Below are 23,995 nucleotides of genomic sequence, written 5' to 3'. Positions count from 1 at the left end.
AGGGGCCGGATGGATGAGAAAAATGACCATTGAAGGTTGAGGTCAGGAGGGTTATGGGAATGTAGGAAATATTGCAGGGGAGGTTCCCACCCGTGCAATTCAGAGGAGCTGATGTTGGTGGGATGGATACATATGGTACAGGCTTTGAAGAAGTCATTGAAATGAAGTTGGGCAGCATGGTTAGAAACAAGGTGGTCCACTTGTTTCTTGGCCACAGTTTGTCAGTGGCCATTCATGTGGACATACAGTTTGTTGGTTATCAGGTCCACATAGATTGCAGCACAGTGGTTGCAGCTTAGCTTGTAGGTTACATAATTGGTCTCACAGGCAGCCATTCCTCTGATGGGATAGGGGATGTTTGTGACACAACTGGAGTAGATGGTGGTGGGATGATGTACGAGTCTTGCATCTAAGTCTATTAAAGGGGTTGGGAGCAGGGGTTGTGAAGGGATGAATGAGCATATTATGTAGGTTCGGCGGATAGCAGAACACCACTGTGGGAGGGGTGGGAAGGATAGTGGGCATGACAACACAAATGTCCTTTGTGTTCCCACACTTACCGTATTAGGCACAGGATTTGTAATGCAAAGAGTCAGCTACATTGTCTGCCCAATGACAATTAACTGGCAGTGCACAGTCCCTAATGGACTATATTTCTAGTATCCTACCTTCCTTGATACAAATGTGTTATCCTTTTTCTGGAATTTACTCATTTACCTTAGTGAACTCCTTAGAACCACAATCTGCACTGTAGAAATGTACACTCCTGGAAATGGAAAAAAGAACACATTGACACCGGTGTGTCAGACCCACCATACTTGCTCCAGACACTGCGAGAGGGCTGTACAAGCAATGATCACACGCACGGCACAGCGGACACACCAGGAACCGCGGTGTTGGCCGTCGAATGGCGCTAGCTGCGCAGCATTTGTGCACCGCCGCCGTCAGTGTCAGCCAGTTTGCCGTGGCATACGGAGCTCCATCGCAGTCTTTAACACTGGCAGCATGCCGCGACAGCATGGACGTGAACCGTATGTGCAGTTGACGGACTTTGAGCGAGGGCGTATAGTGGGCATGCGGGAGGCCAGGTGGACGTACCGCCGAATTGCTCAACACGTGGGGCGTGAGGTCTCCACAGTACATCGATGTTGTCGCCAGTGGTCGGCGGAAGGTGCACATGCCCGTCGACCTGGGACCGGACCGCAGCGACGCACAGATGCACGCCAAGACCGTAGGATCCTACGCAGTGCCGTAGGGGACCGCACCGCCACTTCCCAGCAAACTGTTGCTCCTGGGGTATCGGCGAGGACCATTCGCAACCGTCTCCATGAAGCTGGGCTACGGTCCTGCACACCGTTAGGCCGTCTTCCGCTCACGCCCCAACATCGTGCAGGCCGCCTCCAGTGGTGTCGCGACAGACGTGAATGGAGGGACGAATGGAGACGTGTCGTCTTCAGCGATGAGAGTCGCTTCTGCCTTGGTGCCAATGATGGTCGTATGCGTGTTTGGCGCCGTGCAGGTGAGCGCCACAATCAGGACTGCATACGACCGAGGCACAAAGGGCCAACACCCGGCATCATGGTGTGGGGAGCGATCGCCTACACTGGCCGTGCACCACTGGTGATCGTCGAGGGGACACTGAATAGTGCATGGTACATCCAAACCGTCATCGAACCCATCGTTCTACCATTCCTAGACCGGCAAGGGAACTTGCTGTTCCAACAGGACAATGCACGTCCGCATGTATCCCGTGCCACCCAACGTGCTCTAGAAGGTGTAAGTCAACTACCCTGGCCAGCAAGATCTCCGGATCTGTCCCCCATTGAGCATGTTTGGGACTGAATGAAGCGGCGTCTCACGCGGTCTGCACGTCCAGCACGAACGCTTGTCCAACTGAGGCGCCAGGTGGAAATGGCATGGCAAGCCGTTCCACAGGACTACATCCAGCATCTCTACGATCGTCTCCATGGGAGAATAGCAGCCTGCATTGCTGCGAAAGGTGGATATACACTGTACTAGTGCCGACATTGTGCATGCTCTGTTGCCTGTGTCTATGTGCCTGTGGTTCTGTCAGTGTGATCATGTGATGTATCTGACCCCAGGAATGTGTCAATAAAGTTTCCCCTTCCTGGGACAATGAATTCACGGTGTTCTTATTTCAATTTCCAGGAGTGGATAATGTGGGCCAACCGGGTAAAACTATTTAAAAGGTAGGCTATACTATGTGTCAGCAGGATGCATAAACTGATCTGTGGCATGATTAAATGAGGGTTCATTTTATCAGATCTGACTGAAGGTACTAAATGAAGCAGTACTTAGCTAAAGAGTCTGTGACTAACTTTAGTAGTGCTACCAAGTTCAGCCTAATGCACAACTGCTGACATAAAAGCATTACTTCCACATAGTTTGCACTATTTCATTCACTCATATAGCACATTCTCTCTAGTGTAGATTCACAACCTGCTGCGCAAAAACCAAAACTTTTGTCAGTCAATGAACATTTCAAAAGGTCACATGATGATTATCAGCTTAGTATGCTTGCATAATACTACACAGTTCATCAATATTCAGTAATCTGAAGTTTCCGAAATATGGTTGCACAGCGTGCCAAGCAGAATTCTTTAGTCACAATTTCCTCTATAAATCTCAAAACTTTTGGAAATGTTATTTGGGAATACCGGTACCTCTGAATTCACTCGTACCATCAGTGTCGTCGTAACTGCCGCCTGCTTCATGTCTGCTGTGCAGCGAGCTACCTTAATTTAAGTATTAACTGTATTTTTCTTACTTGTCACTTCTTCTTCCGTGTGTTTGTGCTTTTAGGAAGCTTTAATTGTTGAGTGCTAGTAATATTGTTCCATAGATTTTGTGTTTGTTTTGAATACAGTCAGAGAGCGTCCCTTTAGTCAGCCACAGTGCCAGTAGTGCTAGTGTTTGTTTTGAATACAGTCCAGAGACAGGTAGTGCTATTTTCATTGTTTTCTACAAGAAGTGACTAGCAATCACAGTTTAGTCAACAATCAGCTGCCTTTAGTGAATTAGCAGTCTAGTTAAAAGTTGATTAACTCTCTACAGTAAATTGATTCCTTCGGATGGATAGGATGTGTGACTGCTGTGTACGGACGCAGGAGGAGCTGGCCACTGTTCGCGAACAGCTGTGCGTGTTGATGGCCGCGGTCAGCCGTCTTCAGGCTGCTGCCTCGGAGTGTAGCGGCAGTGGGGATTCTTGTGCGTTGCATGGTACACCCCAGGTGTTACATGCTTCACCCACTGTCCCTGCTGTCGAGACATCTTCGCGGGTACCGGGTGCGGTTGGGCCACCCTCTGCCCAAGGGGATTGGCGGGTTCAGCGGCGTTCGCGGCGCACGATGCGGAGGGTAAATGTGGAGGCTGGCCGTGTGGCATCGCCCGCTCTGCCTGTGAGTGGACATGTGGCTGCTCCTTCAGCAAGGTCCGAGCAGGCACACGGGGGGAGGGGTTTATTAGTTATTGGGAGCTCCAACATTAGGCGGGTGATGGAGCCCCTTAGGGAAATAGCGGAAAGGTCGGGGAAGAAGGCCAGTGTTCACCCTGTCTGCTTGCTGGGGGGTCTCATCCGAGATGTGGAGGAGGCCCTGCTGGCGGCAATAGAGAGCACTGGGTGCACCCAACTGCAAATTGTTGCTCATGTCGACACCAATGACTCCTGCTGTCTGGGTTCAGAGGTCATCCTCATTTCGTACAGGCAGTTGGTGGAATTGGTGAAGGCGGAAAGCCTCACTCACGGGGTGGAATCAGAGCTAACTATTTGTAGTATCGTTCCCAGAACCGATCACGGTCCTCTGGTTTGGAGCCGAGTGGAAGGCTTAAACCAGAGGCTCAGATGATTCTGTGGAGATCTGGGGTACAAATTTCTCGACCCCCGCTATCGGGTGGAGAAATGTAGGGTCCCCCTGAATAGGTCAGGCGTGCACTACATGCCGGAAGCGACTACAAAGTTAGCGGAGTACGTGTGGAGTGCACATGGGGGTTTTTTAGGTTAGAGAATTCCCTCCCTAGGCCCGACAAACCGCCTCCTGACACGCGGCAAGTTAGGAGTAGACAAAATGCAACAGGGAATAACAATATTAATGTGCTAATAGTAAACTGCAGGTGCGTCTACATAAAGGTCCCAGAACTGCTCTCATTAATAAACGGTCAAAACGCCCATAGGGCCCATAGGTACAGAAAGTTGGCTGAAACCAGACGTAAACAGTAATGAAATCCTAAACTCAGATTCGAATGTATACCGCAGAGACAGGCTGGACAGTGAAGGGGGAGGCGTGTTTATAGCGATAAGAAGTGCAATAGTATTTAAGGAAATTGACGGAGATCCGAAATGTGAAATGATTTGGGTGAAGGTCACGGTTAAAGCAGGGCCAGACATGGTAATTGGATTTCTCTATAGGCCCCCTGGTTCAGCAGCTGTTGTGGCTGAGCACCTGAAGGATAGTTTGGAAAATATTTCGAGTAGATTTCCCCACCATGTTATAGTTCTGGGTGGAGATTTTAATTTGCCGGATATAGACTGGGAGACTCAAACGTTCATAACGGGTGGCAGCGACAAAGAATCCAGTGAAATTTTTTAAAGTGCTTTATCTGAAAACTACCTTGAGCAGTTAAACAGAGAACCGACTCATGGCGATAACATATTAGACCTTCTGGTGACAAACAGACCTGAACTATTTGAAAGAGTAAACGCAGAACAGGGAATCAGCGATTATAAAGCGCTTACGGCATCGATGATTTCTGCCATAAATAGAAATATTAAAAAAGGTAGGAAGATTTTTCTGTTTAGCAAAAGTGACAAAAAGCAGATTACAGAGTACCTGACGGCTCAACACAGAAGTTTTGTCTCAAGTAAAGATAATGTTGAGGATCAGTGGACAAAGTTCAAAACCATCGTACAATATGCGTTAGATGAGTATGTGCCAAGCAAGATCGCAAGAGATGGAAAAGAGCCACCGTGGTACAACAACCGAGTTAGGAAACTGCTGCGGAAGCAAAGGCAACTTTACAGCAAGCATAAACATAGCCAAAGCCTTGCAGACAAACAAAAATTACGCGAAGCGAAATGTAGTGTGAGGAGGGCTATGCGAGAGGCATTCAATGAATTCGAAAGTAAAGTTCTATGTACTGGCTTGGCAGAAAATCCTAAGAAATTTTGGTCTTATGTCAAAGCAGTAGGTGGATCGAAACAAAATGTCCAGACACTCTGTGACCAAAATGGTACTGAAGCAGAGGATGACAGACTAAAGGCCTAAATACTAAATGTCTTTTTACAAAGCTGTTTCACAGAGGAAGACTGCACTGTAGTTCCTTCTCTAGATTGTCGCACAGATGACAAAATGGTAGATTTCGAAATAGACGACAGAGGGATAGAGAAACAATTAAAACTGCTCAAAAGAGGAAAGGCCGCTGGACCTGATGGGATACCAGTTCGATTTTACACAGAGTACGCGAAGGGACTTGCCCCCCTTCTTGCAGCGGTGTACCGTAGGTCTCTAGAAGAACATAGCGTTCCAAAGGATTGGAAAAGGGCACAGGCCATCCCCGTTTTCAAGAAGGGACGTCGAACAGATGTGCAGAACTATAAACCTATATCTTTAATGTCGATCAGTTGTAGAATTTTGGAACATGTATTATGTTCGAGTATAATGACTTTTCTGGAGACTAGAAATCTACTGTGTAGGAATCAGCATGGGTTTCAAAAAAGACAGTAGTGTGAAACCCAGCTCGCGCTATTCGTCCACGAGACTCAGAGGGCCATAGATACGGGTTCACAGGTAGATGCCGTGTTTCTTGACTTCCGCAAGGCGTTCGATACAGTTCCCCACAGTCGTTTAATGAACAAAGTAAGAGCATATGAACTATCAGACCAATTGTGTGATTGGATTGAAGAGTTCCTAGATAACAGAATGCAGCATGTTATTCTCAATGGAGAGAAGTCTTCCGAAGTAAGTGTGATTTCAGGTGTGCTGCAAGGGAGTGTCATAGGACCGTTGCTATTCACAATATACATAAATGACCTGGTGGATGACATTGGAAGTTCACTGAGGCTTTTTGCAGATGATGCTGTGGTGTATTGAGAGGTTGTAACAATGGAAAATTGTACTGAAATGCAGGAGGATCTGCAGCAAATTGATGCATGGTGCAGGGAATGGCAATTGAATCTCAATGTAGACAAGTGTGCAAATACATAGAAAGATAGATCCCTTATCATTTGGCTACAAAGTAGCAGGTCAGCAACTGGAAGCAGTTAATTCCATAAATTATATGGGAGTACGCATTAGGAGTGATTTAAAATGGAATGATCATATAAAGTTGATCGTCGGTAAAGCAGATGCCAGACTGAGATTCATTGGAAGAATCCCAAGGAAATGCAATCCGAAAACAAAGGAAGTAGGTTACAGTACACTTGTTCACCCACTGCTTGAATACTGCTCAGCAGTGTGGGATCCGTACCAGATAGGGTTGATAGAAGAGATAGAGAAGATCCAACGGAGAGCAGCGCGCTTCGTTACAGGATCATTTAGTAATCGCGAAAGCGTTACTGAGATGATAGATAAACTCCAGTGGAAGACTCTGCAGGAGAGAGGCTCAGTAGCTCGGTACAGGCTTTTGTTGAAGTTTCGAGAACATACCTTCACTGAAGAGTCAAGCAGTATATTGCTCCCTCCTACGTATATCTCGCGAAGAGACCATGAGGATAAAATCAGAGAGATTAGAGCCCACACAGAAGCATACCGACAATCCTTCTTTCCACGAACAATACGAGACTGGAATAGAAGGGAGAACCGATAGAGGTACTCAGGGTACCCTCCGCACACACCGTCAGGTGGCTTGCGGAGTATGGATGTAGATGTAGAATGGATCTCATCTGAGAAAAAGCAAATTACACTAATTTTACAAAATTACTGGCACACCGAAGTACAGGTTCTAACACCACTAAAATTCAGTCACACCTCCTTGAGACGAGCAGGTGCAAATATCTCCTACTTGCAGAACATGTGATCTTTCTGCTTTCTGATTGGTTGGACTATATTTTAGCCCATCAACTTCATAGCTTTCACAGACAGTTCAGTAATTTCCCTAATTGACCAATCTCCAACTCTTAATTTATTTATTACCCAAACCCTGTTTTATTTAAAAAGTAAATAAACTCAAAACAACCCTATCTTGACTTGTTTATAGGACAGAAGTAAATATTTTGTTTCTAGAATCCTTAAACTGGCTACTTCGGTTATAAGCATTTCATGCCATGTATGTGACTCAGTGCATGACCACACAATGTGATTCACATGCTCTTTCACCATTAGTTATTAACAAATTTCAAGACATATACATCACATAAACTCTGCATTTACCCCTTCACTCACTCTGATAGCAGAATAAATTAAAATAATTATTACTGTTTGACAACTGAAAACATTACATAAATTATACTGTTGTGAACAAAATGCTGTTTAATTAACAATGTAGGAAAAGATAGATTGCTACTTACCACAAAGATGACACATTAAGTTGCACACATGCGCAATTAAAAAGCACTTATACATAAGCTTTTGGACATAGCCTTCATCAGCAAAAGAGAAACACACACCATTCATTCACACAAGCAAACGCACCTCACACACACACAACTGCCAACTCCGGCAGCTCAGGCCAGAATGGTCCTAGCCCCAGCTGCTGGAGTTGGCGGTCATGTATGTGTGCTTGAGGTGAGCTTGTTTGTGTGAATGAATGTTGTGTGTATGTTGTGTGTGTGTGTGTGTGTGTGTGTGTGTGTGTGTGTGTTTTTCTCAGCAAAGGCTGTGGCCAAAAGTATGTAAGTGTCTTAACTGTGTCTGTCTGCAACTTACCATGTCATCTTTACGGTAAGTAGCAATTTACCTTTTCTTGTACTCTTGATATTCCTATCTGGGGTTTCCATTGTTTGATACTGTTTAATTACCTGTTTTGTGACAAAGATTTTAGTTTAGCTAATTCTCCAATGTATTTACAAAATTGTATCAATGTGTCAGTATAATGCTTTAAATAAGAAGTTATAAAATTTATGTTTTATGTAATTCTGAATGTCTCCAAAATTATTTCAGGTATAAAACTGATATTTACAAGTTAACTATTGTTTTTTTTTTGAATGGCTACATGATATTTCACAGTGATTATTACACAGAAAATGACTACTTGTTCACAGACTGGTGTGAAATTTATAAGGATATGCTAAAAGTCCCCCCCCCCCATGAACCATGGACCTTGCCGTTGGTGGGGAGGCTTGCGTGCCTCAGCGATACAGATAGCCGTACCGTAGGTGCAACCACAACGGAGGGGTATCTGTTGAGAGGCCAGACAAACGTGTGGTTCCTGAAGAGGGGCAGCAGCCTTTTCAGTAGTTGCAAGGGCAACAGTCTGGATGATTGACTGATCTGGCCTTGTAACAATAACCAATACGGCCTTGCTGTGCTGGTACTGCGGATGGCTGAAAGCAAGGGGAAACTACAGCCGTAATTTTTCCCGAGGGCATGCAGCTTTACTGTATGATTACATGATGATGGCGTCCTCTTGGGTAAAATATTCCGGAGGTAAAATAGTCCCCCATTCGGATCTCCGGGCGGGGACTACTCAAGAGGATGTCGTTATCAGGAGAAAGAAAACTGGCGTTCTACGGATCGGAGCGTGGAATGTCAGATCTCTTAATCGGGCAGGTAGGTTAGAAAATTTAAAAAGGGAAATGGATAGGTTGAAGTTAGATATAGTGGGAATTAGTGAAGTTCGGTGGCAGGAGGAACAAGACTTCTGGTCAGGTGACTACAGGGTTATAAACACAAAATCAAATAGGGGTAATGCAGGAGTAGGTTTAATAATGAATAGGAAAATAGGAATGCGGGTAAGCTACTACAAACAGCATAGTGAACGCATTATTGTGGCCAAGATAGATACGAAGCCCACACCTACTACAGTACTACAAGTTTATATGCCAACTAGCTCTGCAGATGACGAAGAAATTGAAGAAATGTATGATGAAATAAAAGAAATTATTCAGATTGTGAAGGGAGACGAAAATTTAATTGTCATGGGTGACTGGAATTCGAGTGTAGGAAAAGGGAGAGAAGGAAACATAGTAGGTGAATATGGATTGGGGGACAGAAATGAAAGAGGAAGCCGCCTCGTAGAATTTTGCACAGAGCACAACATAATCATAACTAACACTTGGTTTAAGAATCATGAAAGAAGGTTGTATACATGGAAGAACCCTGGAGATACTAAAAGGTATCAGATAGATTATATAATGGTAAGACAGAGATTTAGGAACCAGGTTTTAAATTGTAAGACATTTCCAGGGGCAGATGTGGACTCTGACCACAATCTATTGGTTATGACCTGTAGATTAAAACTGAAGAAACTGCAAAAAGGTGGGAATTTAAGGAGATGGGACCTGGATAAACTAAAAGAATCAGAGGTTGTACAGAGATTCAGGGAGAGCATAAGGGAGCAATTGACAGGAATGGGGGAAATAAATACAGTGGAAGAAGAATGGGTAGCTTTGAGGGATGAAGTAGTGAAGGCAGCAGAGGATCAAGTAGGTAAAAAGACGAGGGCTAGTAGAAATCCTTGGGTAACAGAAGAAATACTGAATTAAATTGATGAAAGGAGAAAATATAAAAATGCAGTAAGTGAAACAGGCAAAAAGGAATACAAACGTCTCAAAAATGAGATCGACAGGAAGTGCAAAATGGCTAAGCAGGGATGGCTAGAGGACAAATGTAAGGATGTAGAGGCCTATCTCACTAGGGGTAAGATAGATACCGCCTACAGGAAAATTAAAGAGACATTTGGAGATAAGAGAACGACTTGTATGAATATCAAGAGCTCAGATGGAAACCCAGTTCTAAGCAAAGAAGGGAAAGCAGAAAGGTGGAAGGAGTATATAGAGGGTCTATACAAGGGCGATGTACTTGAGGACAATATTATGGAAATGGAAGAGGATGTAGATGAAGATGAAATGGGAGATATGATACTGCATGAAGAGTTTGACAGAACACTGAAAGACCTGAGTCGAAACAAGGCCCCCAGAGTAGACAATATTCCATTGGAACTTCTGACGGCCGTGGGAGAGCCAGTCCTGACAAAACTCTACCATCTGGTGAGCAAGATGTATGAAATAGGCGAAATACCCTCAGACTTCAAGAAGAATATAATAATTCCAATCCCAAAGAAAGCAGGTGTTGACAGATGTGAAAATTACCGAACTATCAGCTTAATAAGTCACAGCTGCAAAATACTAACACGAATTCTTTACAGACGAATGGAAAAACTGGTAGAAGCCAACCTCGGGGAAGATCAGTTTGGATTCCGTAGAAACACTGGAACACGTGAGGCAATACTGACCTTACGACTTATCTTAGAAGAAAGATTAAGGAAAGGCAAACCTACGTTTCTAGCATTTGTAGACTTAGAGAAAGCTTTTGACAATGTTGACTGGAATACTCTCTTTCAAATTCTAAAGGTGGCAGGGGTAAAATACAGGGAGCGAAAGGCTATTTACAATTTGTACAGAAACCAGATGGCAGTTATAAGAGTCGAGGGACATGAAAGGGAAGCAGTGGTTGGGAAGGGAGTAAGACAGGGTTGTAGCCTCTCCCCGATGTTGTTCAATCTGTATATTGAGCAAGCAGTAAAGGAAACAAAAGAAAAATTCGGAGTAGGTATTAAAATTCATGGAGAAGAAATAAAAACTTTGAGGTTCGCCGATGACATTGTAATTCTGTCAGAGACGGCAGGGGACTTGGAAGAGCAGTTGAACGGGATGGACGGTGTCTTGAAAGGAGGATATAAGATGAACATCAACAAAAGCAAAACAAGGATAATGGAATGTAGTCTAATTAAGTCGGGTGATGCTGAGGGAATTAGATTAGGAAATGAGGCACTTAAAGTAGTAAAGGAGTTTTGCTATTTGGGGAGCAAAATAACTGATGATGGTCGAAGTAGAGAGGATATAAAATGTAGGCTGGCAATGGCAAGGAAAGCGTTTCTGAAGAAGAGAAATTTGTTAACATCCAGTATTGATTTAAGTGTCAGGAAGTCATTTCTGAAAGTATTCGTATGGAGTGTAGCCATGTATGGAAGTGAAACATGGACGATAAATAGTTTGGACAAGAAGAGAATAGAAGCTTTCGAAATGTGGTGCTACAGAAGAATGCTGAAGATTAGATGGGTAGATCACATAACTAATGAGGAAGTATTGAATAGGATTGGGGAGAAGAGAAGTTTGTGGCACAACTTGACCAGAAGAAGGGATCGGCTGGTAGGACATGTTCTGAGGCATCAAGGGATCACCAATTTAGTATTGGAGGGCAGCGTGGAGGGTAAAAATCGTAGAGGGAGACCAAGAGATGAATACACAAAGCAGATTCAGAAGGATGTAGGTTGCAGTAGGTACTGGGAGATGAAAAAGCTTGCACAGGATAGAGTAGCATGGAGAGCTGCATCAAACCAGTCTCAGGACTGAAGATCACAACAACAACATGCTAAAAGTACACAGATATGACTATGTCTGCAATGTGCAGGCAACAAGACAATAGATGACAACTTTACAGTGTCAAAATGCATTCACAGGCAACTGGGTCACTAAGGTATATCTTCCTAACCATCAATGCATACTGCTAAGCTACACAAAGTATTGTCAATGCAGACATGTGCTCTAGTTCATCGTCGTCACTATCAATGACATGGAAGAAACAGCGCACTTCCTCAAACTTGTGTGTCCAGTTTCCACTAGTGTTTTAATTTCAGTTTTTTTATGTGAGTGCGTGTTTAATGTAATGAGTTCAGTGTTGTGATCAGGATGAAAATGAAGTGGATAACTTACCTCTACTGAAATTCATATTCGAAAAAGAAATTTCTGAACCAGTTGATACTACTACATTATCCAGATTAATTCAAGCCTGATGATGTTACAGTGACACAGCAACTATCAGTTGTAAATGGGATATTGGATGATATGTGAACAAAACTCATAATGATGATTTCTGTAAATACCAACAGTTGCCATCTAAAGGCTATGTATTCCCAGCACCTTCCAAGAGAAACCTTCATTCAAAAATCATGGTTTCTTAGATACACCTGGTTGGCATATGCTGGGCATATGCAAGCAGAGTTTTGTAAATAATGTATTCTTTTTAAACCATACACTGACAATAAATGTGGACATCAACACTACAGTCTATTAATGTACCCATACACTGACTAGAATAAAACTCTAAAGCATTTTCTCTATCATGCAAAGACAATGTATCATCCCAAATGTGTCACATCTGCAGATAGTTTTTTGGTGATGGCAGAAGGAAAGTAAAAACCTGTTGTGCATCAATTGAACAGCAAAAATTCACATCAAGTTGCTAACTGTAGAAAAACACTTCAGTCACTTATGAAAACTGATCTTGTGTGGCTGGCAGGCACTGGCTGTTTACGGCAAACACAACTCTGGAAATTTAATACCACATGAGTTAAATGCTGGAAATTTTCAAACACTCATAAGGTTCAAAGCTGAAGCTGATGATTTGATTTTGCAAAGGAATCTTTAAAATTGTCCTAAGAACAGACAGTACATCAGTGCTACTAATTAAAACCAGGCAACAAAAATGTTTAGCAACATTATAAACGAATAAATTGTACATATAGTGAGCAGTTCTAAGTATTTTGCTGTTATTGCTGATGAAACTATGAACATCGCAAGGACCAAGTAACTACCTTTCTGTGCTCAGTATGTAGATTTAGAATTAAACATTATTCCTGAAAACTTCCTGTTGCTAGTACATCCTGCAGATTTCACACGGCATGGGTTGGCAAACTTCATATGTTACATCTGACTGTGAATTTTTGGTGGGCCAGGGGTACAATGGAGCAGTCCCAATTCCCAATTTGCAGTCATTTATGCAGTGCATAAGCTTTCATTAGAAAAGAATACCCAATGACTGTTTACATACACTTGTAATGGATCTGGGATATGTTATTTTTTTTACCGTATTTGTCAATACCGAATTGTAAATGTTTTCTTATATTTTTTGTCAGAATTTATTATAATTTGTCTTATTATATGTTAATTTACTTCTGTTTTTGAGAGTAAAAGCATATTGATTACTATTAGAAAATGTATCGAAGAATAGCAAAAAGACTTATTACAAATGGAAACTTGTGAATTGTGTAAAATATCTTTGACGTTGGCGTCGTCTTTGACTATAGTCAGTCGGCAGCTAACTCTTGGTGTGTGTTGACGGAAGAACAATGTGAAGGTCGCAGTCACAAATAATTTTGAATTGTGTTACTATTATTTTTGTATTAACTAAAAAGAAGAAACTACATTTGAAGAAACTGTATTTGAAACACCAAAATGAGAGAAACACGTTGAACCACGTCTTTTCTGCAACCGACAACGATGCACTGTGGAATCATACTTAGACAACTGAAGCCAAGACTAATATCACCTTGCAAACTTCTAATGGAAAAGGTACTGTCACGAAATATGGCAAATTTAAGTAAATAAAAAATAGTGACCATATTTTCAACTTGTGTCTTAGCCGGGAAGCCATATTTCAACTGGGGACTGTAGCCGGGATATTGTGTTCACGAGAACTTCAACAGTGCTACGAGGAAGAAAATTTTTGTGTGTTAATACCAGTTTCTTCAGAATGTGTGTTACAGTGTTTGTGTTCATCGGGAAGTAAAAGTTTTGGAGAAGAAATGTTTCGGCAAAAAAATATAATTTTCGACAGAAGAAAATACTTCAAGAATTTTGGTCAACAATCACATGGATGGAAAACGTGGTTTTGCAACAGTAGAAGAGTGTTCCAGATAAGTCACGAAACTCTCGTATTTTGTTAAAACAATATTTTTATCTTGTTTTGTATTGTTGTGTATAAATTTTTGTTCTTCACAATGACTTATGAGATTTTCGAGAGTATTGTGCCTAAAGTAGAAAGTAGTAATTTAATAGACTTCGAACATCAGGACAGGTCAAATGAAACAGAAAGAACCGATCAATTTGATTTAAAAAGTTTTCTTGTAAATTTCACGAAAGAAATTAAACAATCAGTTGACGACAATAAGACTTATTGGGATGAAAAAATTGATAACATTTTGTTGCAAGTCCAAGCAGTCAATACCCAAGTGGGTGAGCTTTCGAACAGAGTTGGCAGTGTTGAGGAAAAAATTGAATCTGTGGAAGCAAAAGTAAATGAAATTGATGCTAAATCGAGCGGTGAAATTAATACTGTAAAAAATGAGTTACTGGTAGATAGGGAAAGAAATTTAATTGATTTTAATGAGATAAAAGGGGAAATTAAAAATTTGGATGAGAATACAAAAGTTTTAGTAAAAAATGTAGAACAAAAAACTGACAATCGTTTGGTTACTTTAGAAGAAACAGTAGAATGCAATGATATAGAAAACAAAAAATCTGTCAAAGAACTTAGCGAAAAAATTGAAAGTTTTGACATTGAATTTCAAAGCAAAAATTACAATGTCAACACATGCAATCTTGTATCTAATATTCCAGTGAAGCACTTTTCGGTAGATGGACCCTTACATCCCGTTGATTTTATGCAGTATTGTAAGGATTGTTTTTTACCTCACTCACCAGATGAAATAAAAATTAAATTTGTGAAAAAATTCTTGGAAGGGGAAGCTTTGACTTGGGCAAACCAGATTGTAACTTTGGGGATGACCTTTTCAGAATTTGAATCAAAATTTCTGGAAAAATTTTGGGATGATCTTAAACAAACTAGAATCAAAAGTGAATTTTTGAATGGGCGAAACTATAGAGAATCAGATGGGAACATGAAACAATTTTGCAAAAGTGAACTTCAATAAACTTATTCATTTAACAAAACCTTTGGATGACTTGATCAAAATTGATACCTTAAAGAGAAGATTGCCATCAGCAATGCAGTTGGGTTTAGTTCATTGTCCTGATAGTAATGTAGAGCAGTTTCTCAATTATATTGAAAAGTTGGATAGGGTAACAACAAGAACACACAGTGGGTTTACTCAGAAAGGTAATGGTCAAAATTGGGGAAATGATAACTTTCAAAAAAGGGAACAAAACAATTATCATGGTGTCAGTCAAAATTCAGGGGGATATAACAATTTTGAAAAGAAGGATCATAATTTTTATCCAAAACAAGAACAACATTTTCGCGTTAATAATCAACAAAATAGAGAACACTTTAGGGATCAAAATCACAGAAATTTTGATAGAGGTCAGTACAATAGAAACTACCAACAATCAGGTAATGTTTGGCATAGGAATGGGATCAGAAATGTTGATCAGAGACATTGGCAGAACCACAATCAGCAGTTCAAACAGGAACCGGAAATAAAAAACGAGCAGACGCCCCCTTGAAGGTCCGCAAGGTTGAGGCAGAAAGTGAGTATGATGAAAGGACCAATGGATGTGACTATCATAAACCCAAACATGACAATTCCAAACCTAAGCTATCACATGAGGTCATTAGTTGTTACTTATTGAGGAAATTTCAAGAGGAAAATAATGATGATAAAGATAACATTTTCAGTACACAAGAACATAAAGTAGATAAAAGTAATTGTGATTCATTTAATTTAACAGAGTTTTACACTTGGGCAGAAAAGAACAACACTTTGTCAGATGATGTAATTTGTAGTAGTTCACAGATGTGTGTGAATGAAAGAGAGAATGCATGCTGTGAGAATGAAAATGTTGGTGAAAGGGATCTGGTAACTTTAGAAAGGGGAAATAATATTTTGGGGCATAATTTGAATGTGTATGACCTGAATATGTGTAATGATAATGATGTTGTTGATAAAGTTGATAATGATGGTAATGGTATTGATGATGATGTTGAGGAAAGGTATTTCATTAGTTTAAATAGGGAGTTGGGTATACACATGGTTGAAAATGGATTAAATAGTGAGAATATTATAGAAATTCCCAGGGATGTTACCAGGATGAATAAAGCTCACAAGCTGGATGTATGTGAAAGTGTGAATTTTGATGTTGTTGGTAAAGAATCTGACTACACAAATAACGATGACACATGTATAATTCTAACCTAAGTGAAACTTTTACAGATACTAATGATACACACACATTTCTTATGAATATATGGCTGAACAGTGAAACTATTTCTTTTGACAAGAACTTTAGAAAGATGCTTATTAATGTATGTGAAACTGTATGTCCTGAGTGGTGGAAAAAGATGAGATATTTTATTTTTGAAAAGCTGAAGGATAAGTATTTCAGTAGTATACAATGTGATTTGGATGAAAATTCTTGGCTATTTGAGATAACAGAGAGTACTCATGACAATTTTGTGTCTTGTGCAAATTTTATAACTGTGACAAATAATACATGTAATGATATACCATGTGATTCTGATAAGTATAGGTTTGGGGAAATTGAAAGTGATTTATTACATGAGGATACAGGTTCTGAGAAAAGTGATCAATTTTGCAGTCCTTATATAAAAGCTCAAATTGGGTCATGGATTGGTAAATGTTTAATTGATACAGGAAGTGAGATCTCGGGAATATCTGAAAGGTTAAGCAAGAAATTGAAAGTGGGGAAAGATTATGTTGAAATGCCAGTTGTTGGGGTAAAGATATAAGGTGCTACTGGGAAGAGCAGTAAATTGGTAAAAAGCCAGGCTTTAGTGACATTTTTAATTGAAGGCAAGTTGTTCACACATGGATGTTTTGTAATTCAGGAATTTAATGAGGATTTTCTTTCGGGTATGAATTGGATAGTAAAAGTAAATACAGCATTTGATTGGGTTGGAAGAAAACTTTTGATAGAAACTAGTGAAAGGGAATACATTCAGACAAATTTTGTGAACACACTTGGTGATCAGAGTAATGGAAATTTGGACAGTATCAATTTACTAAAAGAAAATAGATTGGAGAATATTGAAACTCATAGATTTGATACTGATGAAGTTGAATTTGGGAATTTAGTAAATTTGAAAATTTCAGAAACGCTAAATTTATCTGGGGAGCAAAAAACAACACTTAGAAAATCTGCTGTGGGAATATAGTGATGTTTTCAGTGACATACCTGGAAGGGTAAAGGGTTATCAGTGTGAGCTTCAGGTAAAACCTCATGAATCATTTTTCATAAAACCATACAGTATTGCAGTATCAAAAAGACCTGCTGTTGAGAAAGAGCTGAAAAAGATGGAAGGATGTAATATAATAGAAAGGAGTATCAGTGCATATAATAATCCTCTAGTAGTAGTTTCGAAAAAAGATGGTGGAGTAAGATTGGTTTTGGACTCTAGACACTTAAACAAAATTTTGTTCAGACAGACAGACCATCCCGAAAATATTGATGAGTTACTCTATAAATTTACAGATATAAAATATACGTCAAGTTTGGATCTAACTTCGGGTTTTCATCAGGTACCACTTTCGGTTAATTCTAGAAAATATACTGCTTTCTTGTACAAAGGTAAAAGTTACCAATATTGTGTTGTGCCATTTGGGTTAAATTCTTCTGTTTCCGAATTTATAAGAGCTTTGGATCATGTACTGGGGCAAGAACTTGCGTCTAAACTGATAATTTATGTAGATGACATTTTGGTTACAGGGCAAAATTGGGAGGAACATTTTTTGATTTTGAAGTCAGTTTGTGAAAAACTTAGAAAAGGGGGGATGACATTGAAATTAGAGAAATGTAAATTTGCAGTTTCTGAATTAAAATTTTTGGGTCATGTTGTCACAGACAAGGGAATCTTGGCAGATCCAGAAAAAATTAAAGCAATTTCAGAAATTCCTATTCCTAAGACTAAAAAACAATTAAAGTCGTTCTTTGGGTTATGCGGTTATTACCGAAAACATATAAGTGATCAGAGTCTGAATGCACCATGTTTAAGTCAATTACTTAAGAAAAACACTGTTTGGGTTTGGGATAAAAGTTGTCAGGAAGAGTTTGATAAAATTAAGCAAGAGTTGAGGAAGCAACACTTATTACACAGACCTGATTTTAATTTACCATTTTGTTTGAACACTGATAGCAGTAATTATGGGCTTGGAGCAGAGTTATTTCAAGAAAGAGTAGAGAATGGAGTTAAGATACATTGTACCATAGCATTTGCAAGCAGAATGTTGCTTAAGCATGAGAAAAATTATACGGTCACAGAGAAGGAACTTTTGGCAATTCATTGGGCTTTTACAAAATTTAGAATTTACCTTATTGGACATAAAACCATAGTATTTTCGGATCACAAAGCTTTGAGTTACTTACAAGAGTGCAAATTATACCACAGTAGATTGACCAGATGGGCAATTTTTCTGCAACAGTTTGACTTTGAAATCAAACACATAAAAGGTTCTGAGAATGTAGTAGCTGATTCACTTTCAAGGTTACCAATTGGGGGAGAAAAGGAGATTTTTGAACAAGAGGAGGAAAATCAATTTAAAATTAGATACTTGAAAGGGGTGGAAAATGAAAAAACAACTAGAGCTATGTGTAACAAAATTAGAAAAAATCAAAATTTAGATCAGAGTTGGAAATTAATCAAAGAATGTTTAGGCAAGAAGGGGTATGAGAAACTTGATAAATTTTACAAATTGCATAAGGGGATTTTATTTCGGAGAACAGATGTAGATTCTGATAATTGGAAACTGTGTTGGCCACAGGCAGATGCTGATAAGCTGATCATTTACATACATGAAAGTTTTGGTCATTGTGGGATACAGAAGTGCATTCAAAAGATACAAGAAAATGTTTATTTTTACAATATTGGAAAGAAGGTAAGAAAAGAATTGGCAACCTGTGACAAATGTCAGAGAGTTAAAGTGAGCAATCAAAGATGTGGTGGAGAGATGCAAAACATTATTCCGGAAAAACCTTTAGATCTTATCGCAGTGGACTTATATGGAATGTTACCAAAGAGTAAAGGTGGTCACTGTTACATATTTGTTATGGTAGATGTATTTTCAAAATTAATTAAACTATATCCAGTGAAAAAAGCTACTAGCCATGAAATTATAATAAAAATTGAAAGAGATTATTTCGCACAGATGGATAAACCAAAAGCTATATTATCAGATAATGGTTCACAGTTCACCTCTAAAATTTGGAAAAAATTTATTGAAAGATCGAAATTGAAGCATATACTTATATCTGTTTATTCTCCGTCCACCAATCCTGCAGAAAGATATATGAGGGAAATTGGGAGACTTTGTAGAACCTATTGTAGCCATAAACATCCAAACTGGTTTGAGCACATTCGAAATTTTGAAGATATTATGAATAGCCTACAACATAGTTCCACAGGATTTTCACTGTATGAGATTATGTTTAATATTAGACCTCCAAATCTTATATCAGAACTTATTGAATTTCCTAAATGTACACCTTTAACTATGCAAGTGAGAGAAGATATTGTCAGGGAAACTATGAGGAAACAAGGGAAAAGAGGAATAAAAGACATAACAATAGGGTAAGATTAACCACTTTTAAAATTGGGGATCTTGTTCTGGTCAAATCTCATGAAAGATCAAAAATGTTAACTTCAGAAATTAAAAAATTCTTTGATATCTATATTGGGCCTTTTGAAGTCATAGAAAATCCACACCCTAATGCTTATCGTTTGGTGTATCCTAAGTCAAAGAAATTATTTGGTCTCAGGAATGTTGTCTCTTTAAAACTGTATAAACAGAAATCATAATTTCAAAATTTAAATAACCTATTATCATCTAAAACAAAAGTCCTCCACTGGAATACGCTTGTTAGAACAAAACTGCCTGTACAACCAAGTGTGTATATTTGCATGTATAAATTAATAATTTGAAGTCACATGTTAATTGAAACTGATAAAAAAACACTGTTGTAATAAAGAATGAGAGAAAGATTTATTATTACTTTTTTTTTTTAAAAAAAAAAAAGAAGTCTCTATAGTGAGCATTTCTGAATTTTTCTAACTTTTGGAAGCTAAGTCTTCCCTGTGGGTGAAGGCATGCATGTGAGGACATGCATGCAAAGGTATAAGTTTCAAAACCAATTTTAGATAAAGCCTCATGATATATGAGCAGTTTATTGTTGTTTATACTGATGTTGTGGGGAGCAAAAGTACTCTTCACAAGAATGTGACTTGTAGTAATATTGTAGTAGAGAGGAAAGTGTACATAAATAATTGCAAAAAATTTAGATAATACTGATGTATCTTTAGCTGTACTAAAAGAAGAAAATCATAAGAAAAAAAAATACAAAATAAAAAAAAAACATGAGTAAAAAAAATTTAAAAAGAAAATCATAAGCAAAAAAATATATACAAAAAAAAAACACTACACTATATATGTCCAGTATCATTTTTACTGTTACAATATGTAAGCATAATGAAATTAACATTAATATTTTTAAAAAAATTAAATCTTATTCTAGGAAATGAGTTTTACCTTTCTATTATTTTCAATCTGTATGCTGTATGTTAGAATATTTCTCATGTATGTTTTATACCATGTATATTTGTCATGTCAAATAATTTCTTTACTTGAATTTTTTTTGTGTATGAGATTGAGGGGGAAGTATCATTGCAACAACAGCCAGTAACAAGTCCACAGATTCAAAGAGTCCAAATTTGGAAGAGGTTATCAGACTGCATCATTAGTGTACTAATTGTGTAATACAGATCCATCACTGAGTGTGGTCGGGATTTTGTTGTATATGTCCATAACAACAAAAGCCCTGGGGAGCAGTTGTAATGGATCTGGGAGATGTTATTTTTTTTACCGTATTTGTCGATACCGAATTGTAAATGTTTTCTTATATTTTTTGTCAGAATTTATTATAATTTGTCTTATTATATGTAAATTTACTTCTGTTTTTGAGAGTAAAAGCATATTGATTACTATTAGAAAATGTATCGAAGAATAGCAAAGAGACTGATTACAAATGGAAACTTGTGAATTGTGTAAAATATCTTTGACGTTGGCGTCGTCTTTGACTATAGTCAGTCGGCAGCTAACTCTTGGTGTGTGTTGACGGAAGAACAATGTGAAGGTCGCAGTCACAAATAATTTTGAATTATGTTACTATTATTTTTGTATTAACTAAAAAGAAGAAACTACATTTGAAGAAACTGTATTTGAAACACCAAAATGAGAGAAACACGTTGAACCACGTCTTTTCTGCAACCGACAACGATGCATTGTGGAATCATATTTAGACAACTGAAGCCAAGACTAATATCGCCTTGCAAACGTCTAATGGAAAAGGTACTGTCACGAAATATGGCAAATTTAAGTAAATAAAAAATAGTGACCATATTTTCAACTTGTGTCTTAGCCGGGAAGCCATATTTCACACTGATGTGTGTACTCTTAAAACTTAGCCTTATCTGAGTCCTGTTCTCTGCAGACTATCAGGAATTGCATAGCGACAGTACAATCCACTGAAAACTTTTTTTCTTTTCTGCAGCCGACAACGATGCATTGTGGAATCATACTTAGACAACTGAAGCCAAGACTAATATCGCCTTGCAAACGTCTAATGGAAAAGGTACTGTCACGAAATATGGCAAATTTAAGTAAATAAAAAATAGTGACCATATTTTCAACTTGTGTCTTAGCCGGGAAGCCATATTTCACACTGATGTGTGTACTCTTAAAACTTAGCCTTATCTGAGTCCTGTTCTCTGCAGACTATCAGGAATTGTATAGGGACAGTACAATCCATTGAACACTTTTTTTAGGAGTTCTGATAAATATAATGACATTTTGAAACAATCTGCATAAGATTTATTACCAGTGAGCAGACACTCAAAACCTGTTAAGATTTACAAACATGAGGCAATTCAGCACTTTAAAGAAATGTTCTTATTCGAAATGCATTTCCCGCAACAGTTAGAATCATGTTCTAAAAAGTTCTGTGCAATCACTCACAGGCAGTTCATTGTTTCTCTTCTATTAGTAAAAAACTCTTGTCCTTAAATCTTTCTCTTTGCAAACTGCTTCAAAGTATTAACTCATGTTGCAGCATTATAATACATTAGCAGTGTGTCCATTGTCTTAGAAGAAATAGTATGGGATAGTGACAAAGAATTCAAAAACCTGTTTAGACAGGTCTCAAAACTCGCAGAAGTGGAAGTAATGATCACAGTACCAAGGTCTCAGTCCACAATGAAATATCAGGACAATAGTCCTGCTAGCATCGCTGACAAATATTACAGAAGAAATATAGTCTTAGCTTTCTTGCATCATGTAAGAAACTAGTTCCAGGACAAGTGTCAGAACCATCAAAATTTAATTAAATCCCTTCACAGAGCATAATTCCGAGGTAATGCATAAATTGTAGTGCTGAAGATATAATGGAGTCTAAAAATTTCATCATTCAGTGTTGCCAGAAGCTTCGACTGTAGCTTTTTTTTTTAAAAAAAAAAAAAAAAAAGAAAAAGAAAAGAAAAAAAGAAAAGGATTAAAAAAGAAAAAAAGTACAAGATCAGAGAATACTTTGGTGGTGTTAGACGCATGCATTTCAAAATGTTACCTGCTATTAAAACTCTGCTCTAAATTTTAATCATCCTCCCCAGTTTCAGCAGAAATGGCAGGAATGACATTTTCAACTTCAAAACATTTAAAAACCTACCTAAGGGACAGTAAAAATCAAAACAGAATGAGCTGTCTTTCTCTCCCCTCTGTGAATCACAGCATTACTTCTGACGCAGAGGAAACAGTCGACCATTTCCAAATTGCCACAATGGATAAATATTTGTTTAAGGTAAATGCTTGCAGCTACTCTGCATTTAAGGGTTTGCTTAGTATTGATAAATTTTTGAACTGAAATTAAATAGTAAATATTGTGTCTTTATCAAAGTCAAGCAACATCACCCTACCCAAAAAAATCCTGTGTATGCTAATGTTTTTAGGTGTTATGATGAAAGAGCAAGATCTTTAAGAAAAGGGAGTTATTTGAATAGTGTAAAATATTTTTAAAGATGCACTTACAAAAGTATAAAATATTAGCCAATGAAAATATAAATTTTAGTTGCACTAGGTGGCTGCAGTCAAAATAACTTTTCACAGTGATAGCAATATACCATACTGAATGTCACTAAGAAAAAACAAAGTACTTAATGCAACAGATGTGTATTGAAATTTACTGTTAGTATTATCTGCAATTATAATCGTACTTTTATAATGTTCAGCTACTAGTTCAGTTGTAGTACTACTAGAGTCACCAAAATTATTATTTTCTTCTTCTTTAAAAGTTAACACAAAAGAGTTTCAAATCTTAGTAAAAGATGTTGGAAATTTCCTACCACAGATGTGAAAATTACAATTATTGCAAATTTATTACTTCAATAGTTCCGCTAGGAATAGTAAAACAGAAGAAATATTGAAGGCTACCAACAATAATGTTATCTGCCTATTTAACATTATACCACAAATAAATCTTAATATTTATGCATAGTATAATCTCTAACCCACAACAATCTTCAATCAGTTTTATATTACCTGGTTAAAACTGTATTCAGTTCCCTGTTTTAGTTCATTTTCCACAGACAGTCTCTGCTACACTGAGACAATACATAACAATTTATCTATATCCACCAAACAGTTATATTGGAAAATGTGATGGTTATCAGAAGATGATATTAACTTACAGTACTATATATGGGTGTTTACTACTGCACATTATTTAATGGAAAACCAGAATGACCCAAGATTTCAAAATATTTATACTCCTTACCTATCCACGTTCTGTCCAAGTAAATTGAGACAAAAGAAGGTGGTATTGTAAAGTAGTCCACAAAGGAATACATTTCCAGCATAAACCACAGTTTATCGCTTGCAGCTATAAACTGAAACACATATGGAAAACATAATGTAAGTTCTAATGCCATGAAATCAAACAAAAACACACACAGTTTGTACACATGTGAATTTCTGTAACACCAGTAGTTTGGAACCTGCATCACGAATTTTTCAAGATGCAGATGTC

At 38.4% G+C, this 23,995-nt stretch overlaps 1 protein-coding gene across 1 annotated transcript in view; it reads right to left on the bottom strand.

The window, feature by feature from the left end:
* Positions 1-23,995, bottom strand: part of LOC126462459 (calcium-activated potassium channel slowpoke) — a 915,336-nt gene that overhangs the window by 869,785 nt on the left and 21,556 nt on the right. Inside the window, exon 3 of the mRNA XM_050096074.1 lies at positions 23,744-23,855. Coding sequence (XP_049952031.1) covers positions 23,744-23,855 — 112 coding nt within the window. The remainder of the gene's footprint in view (positions 1-23,743; positions 23,856-23,995) is intronic.

This window comes from Schistocerca serialis, chromosome 1, assembly GCF_023864345.2.
Source record: "Schistocerca serialis cubense isolate TAMUIC-IGC-003099 chromosome 1, iqSchSeri2.2, whole genome shotgun sequence".
Taxonomy (NCBI): domain Eukaryota; kingdom Metazoa; phylum Arthropoda; class Insecta; order Orthoptera; family Acrididae; genus Schistocerca; species Schistocerca serialis.
The sequence above is the reverse complement of the archived record's forward strand: the minus strand, read 5'-3'. Positions and strand labels throughout refer to the sequence as shown.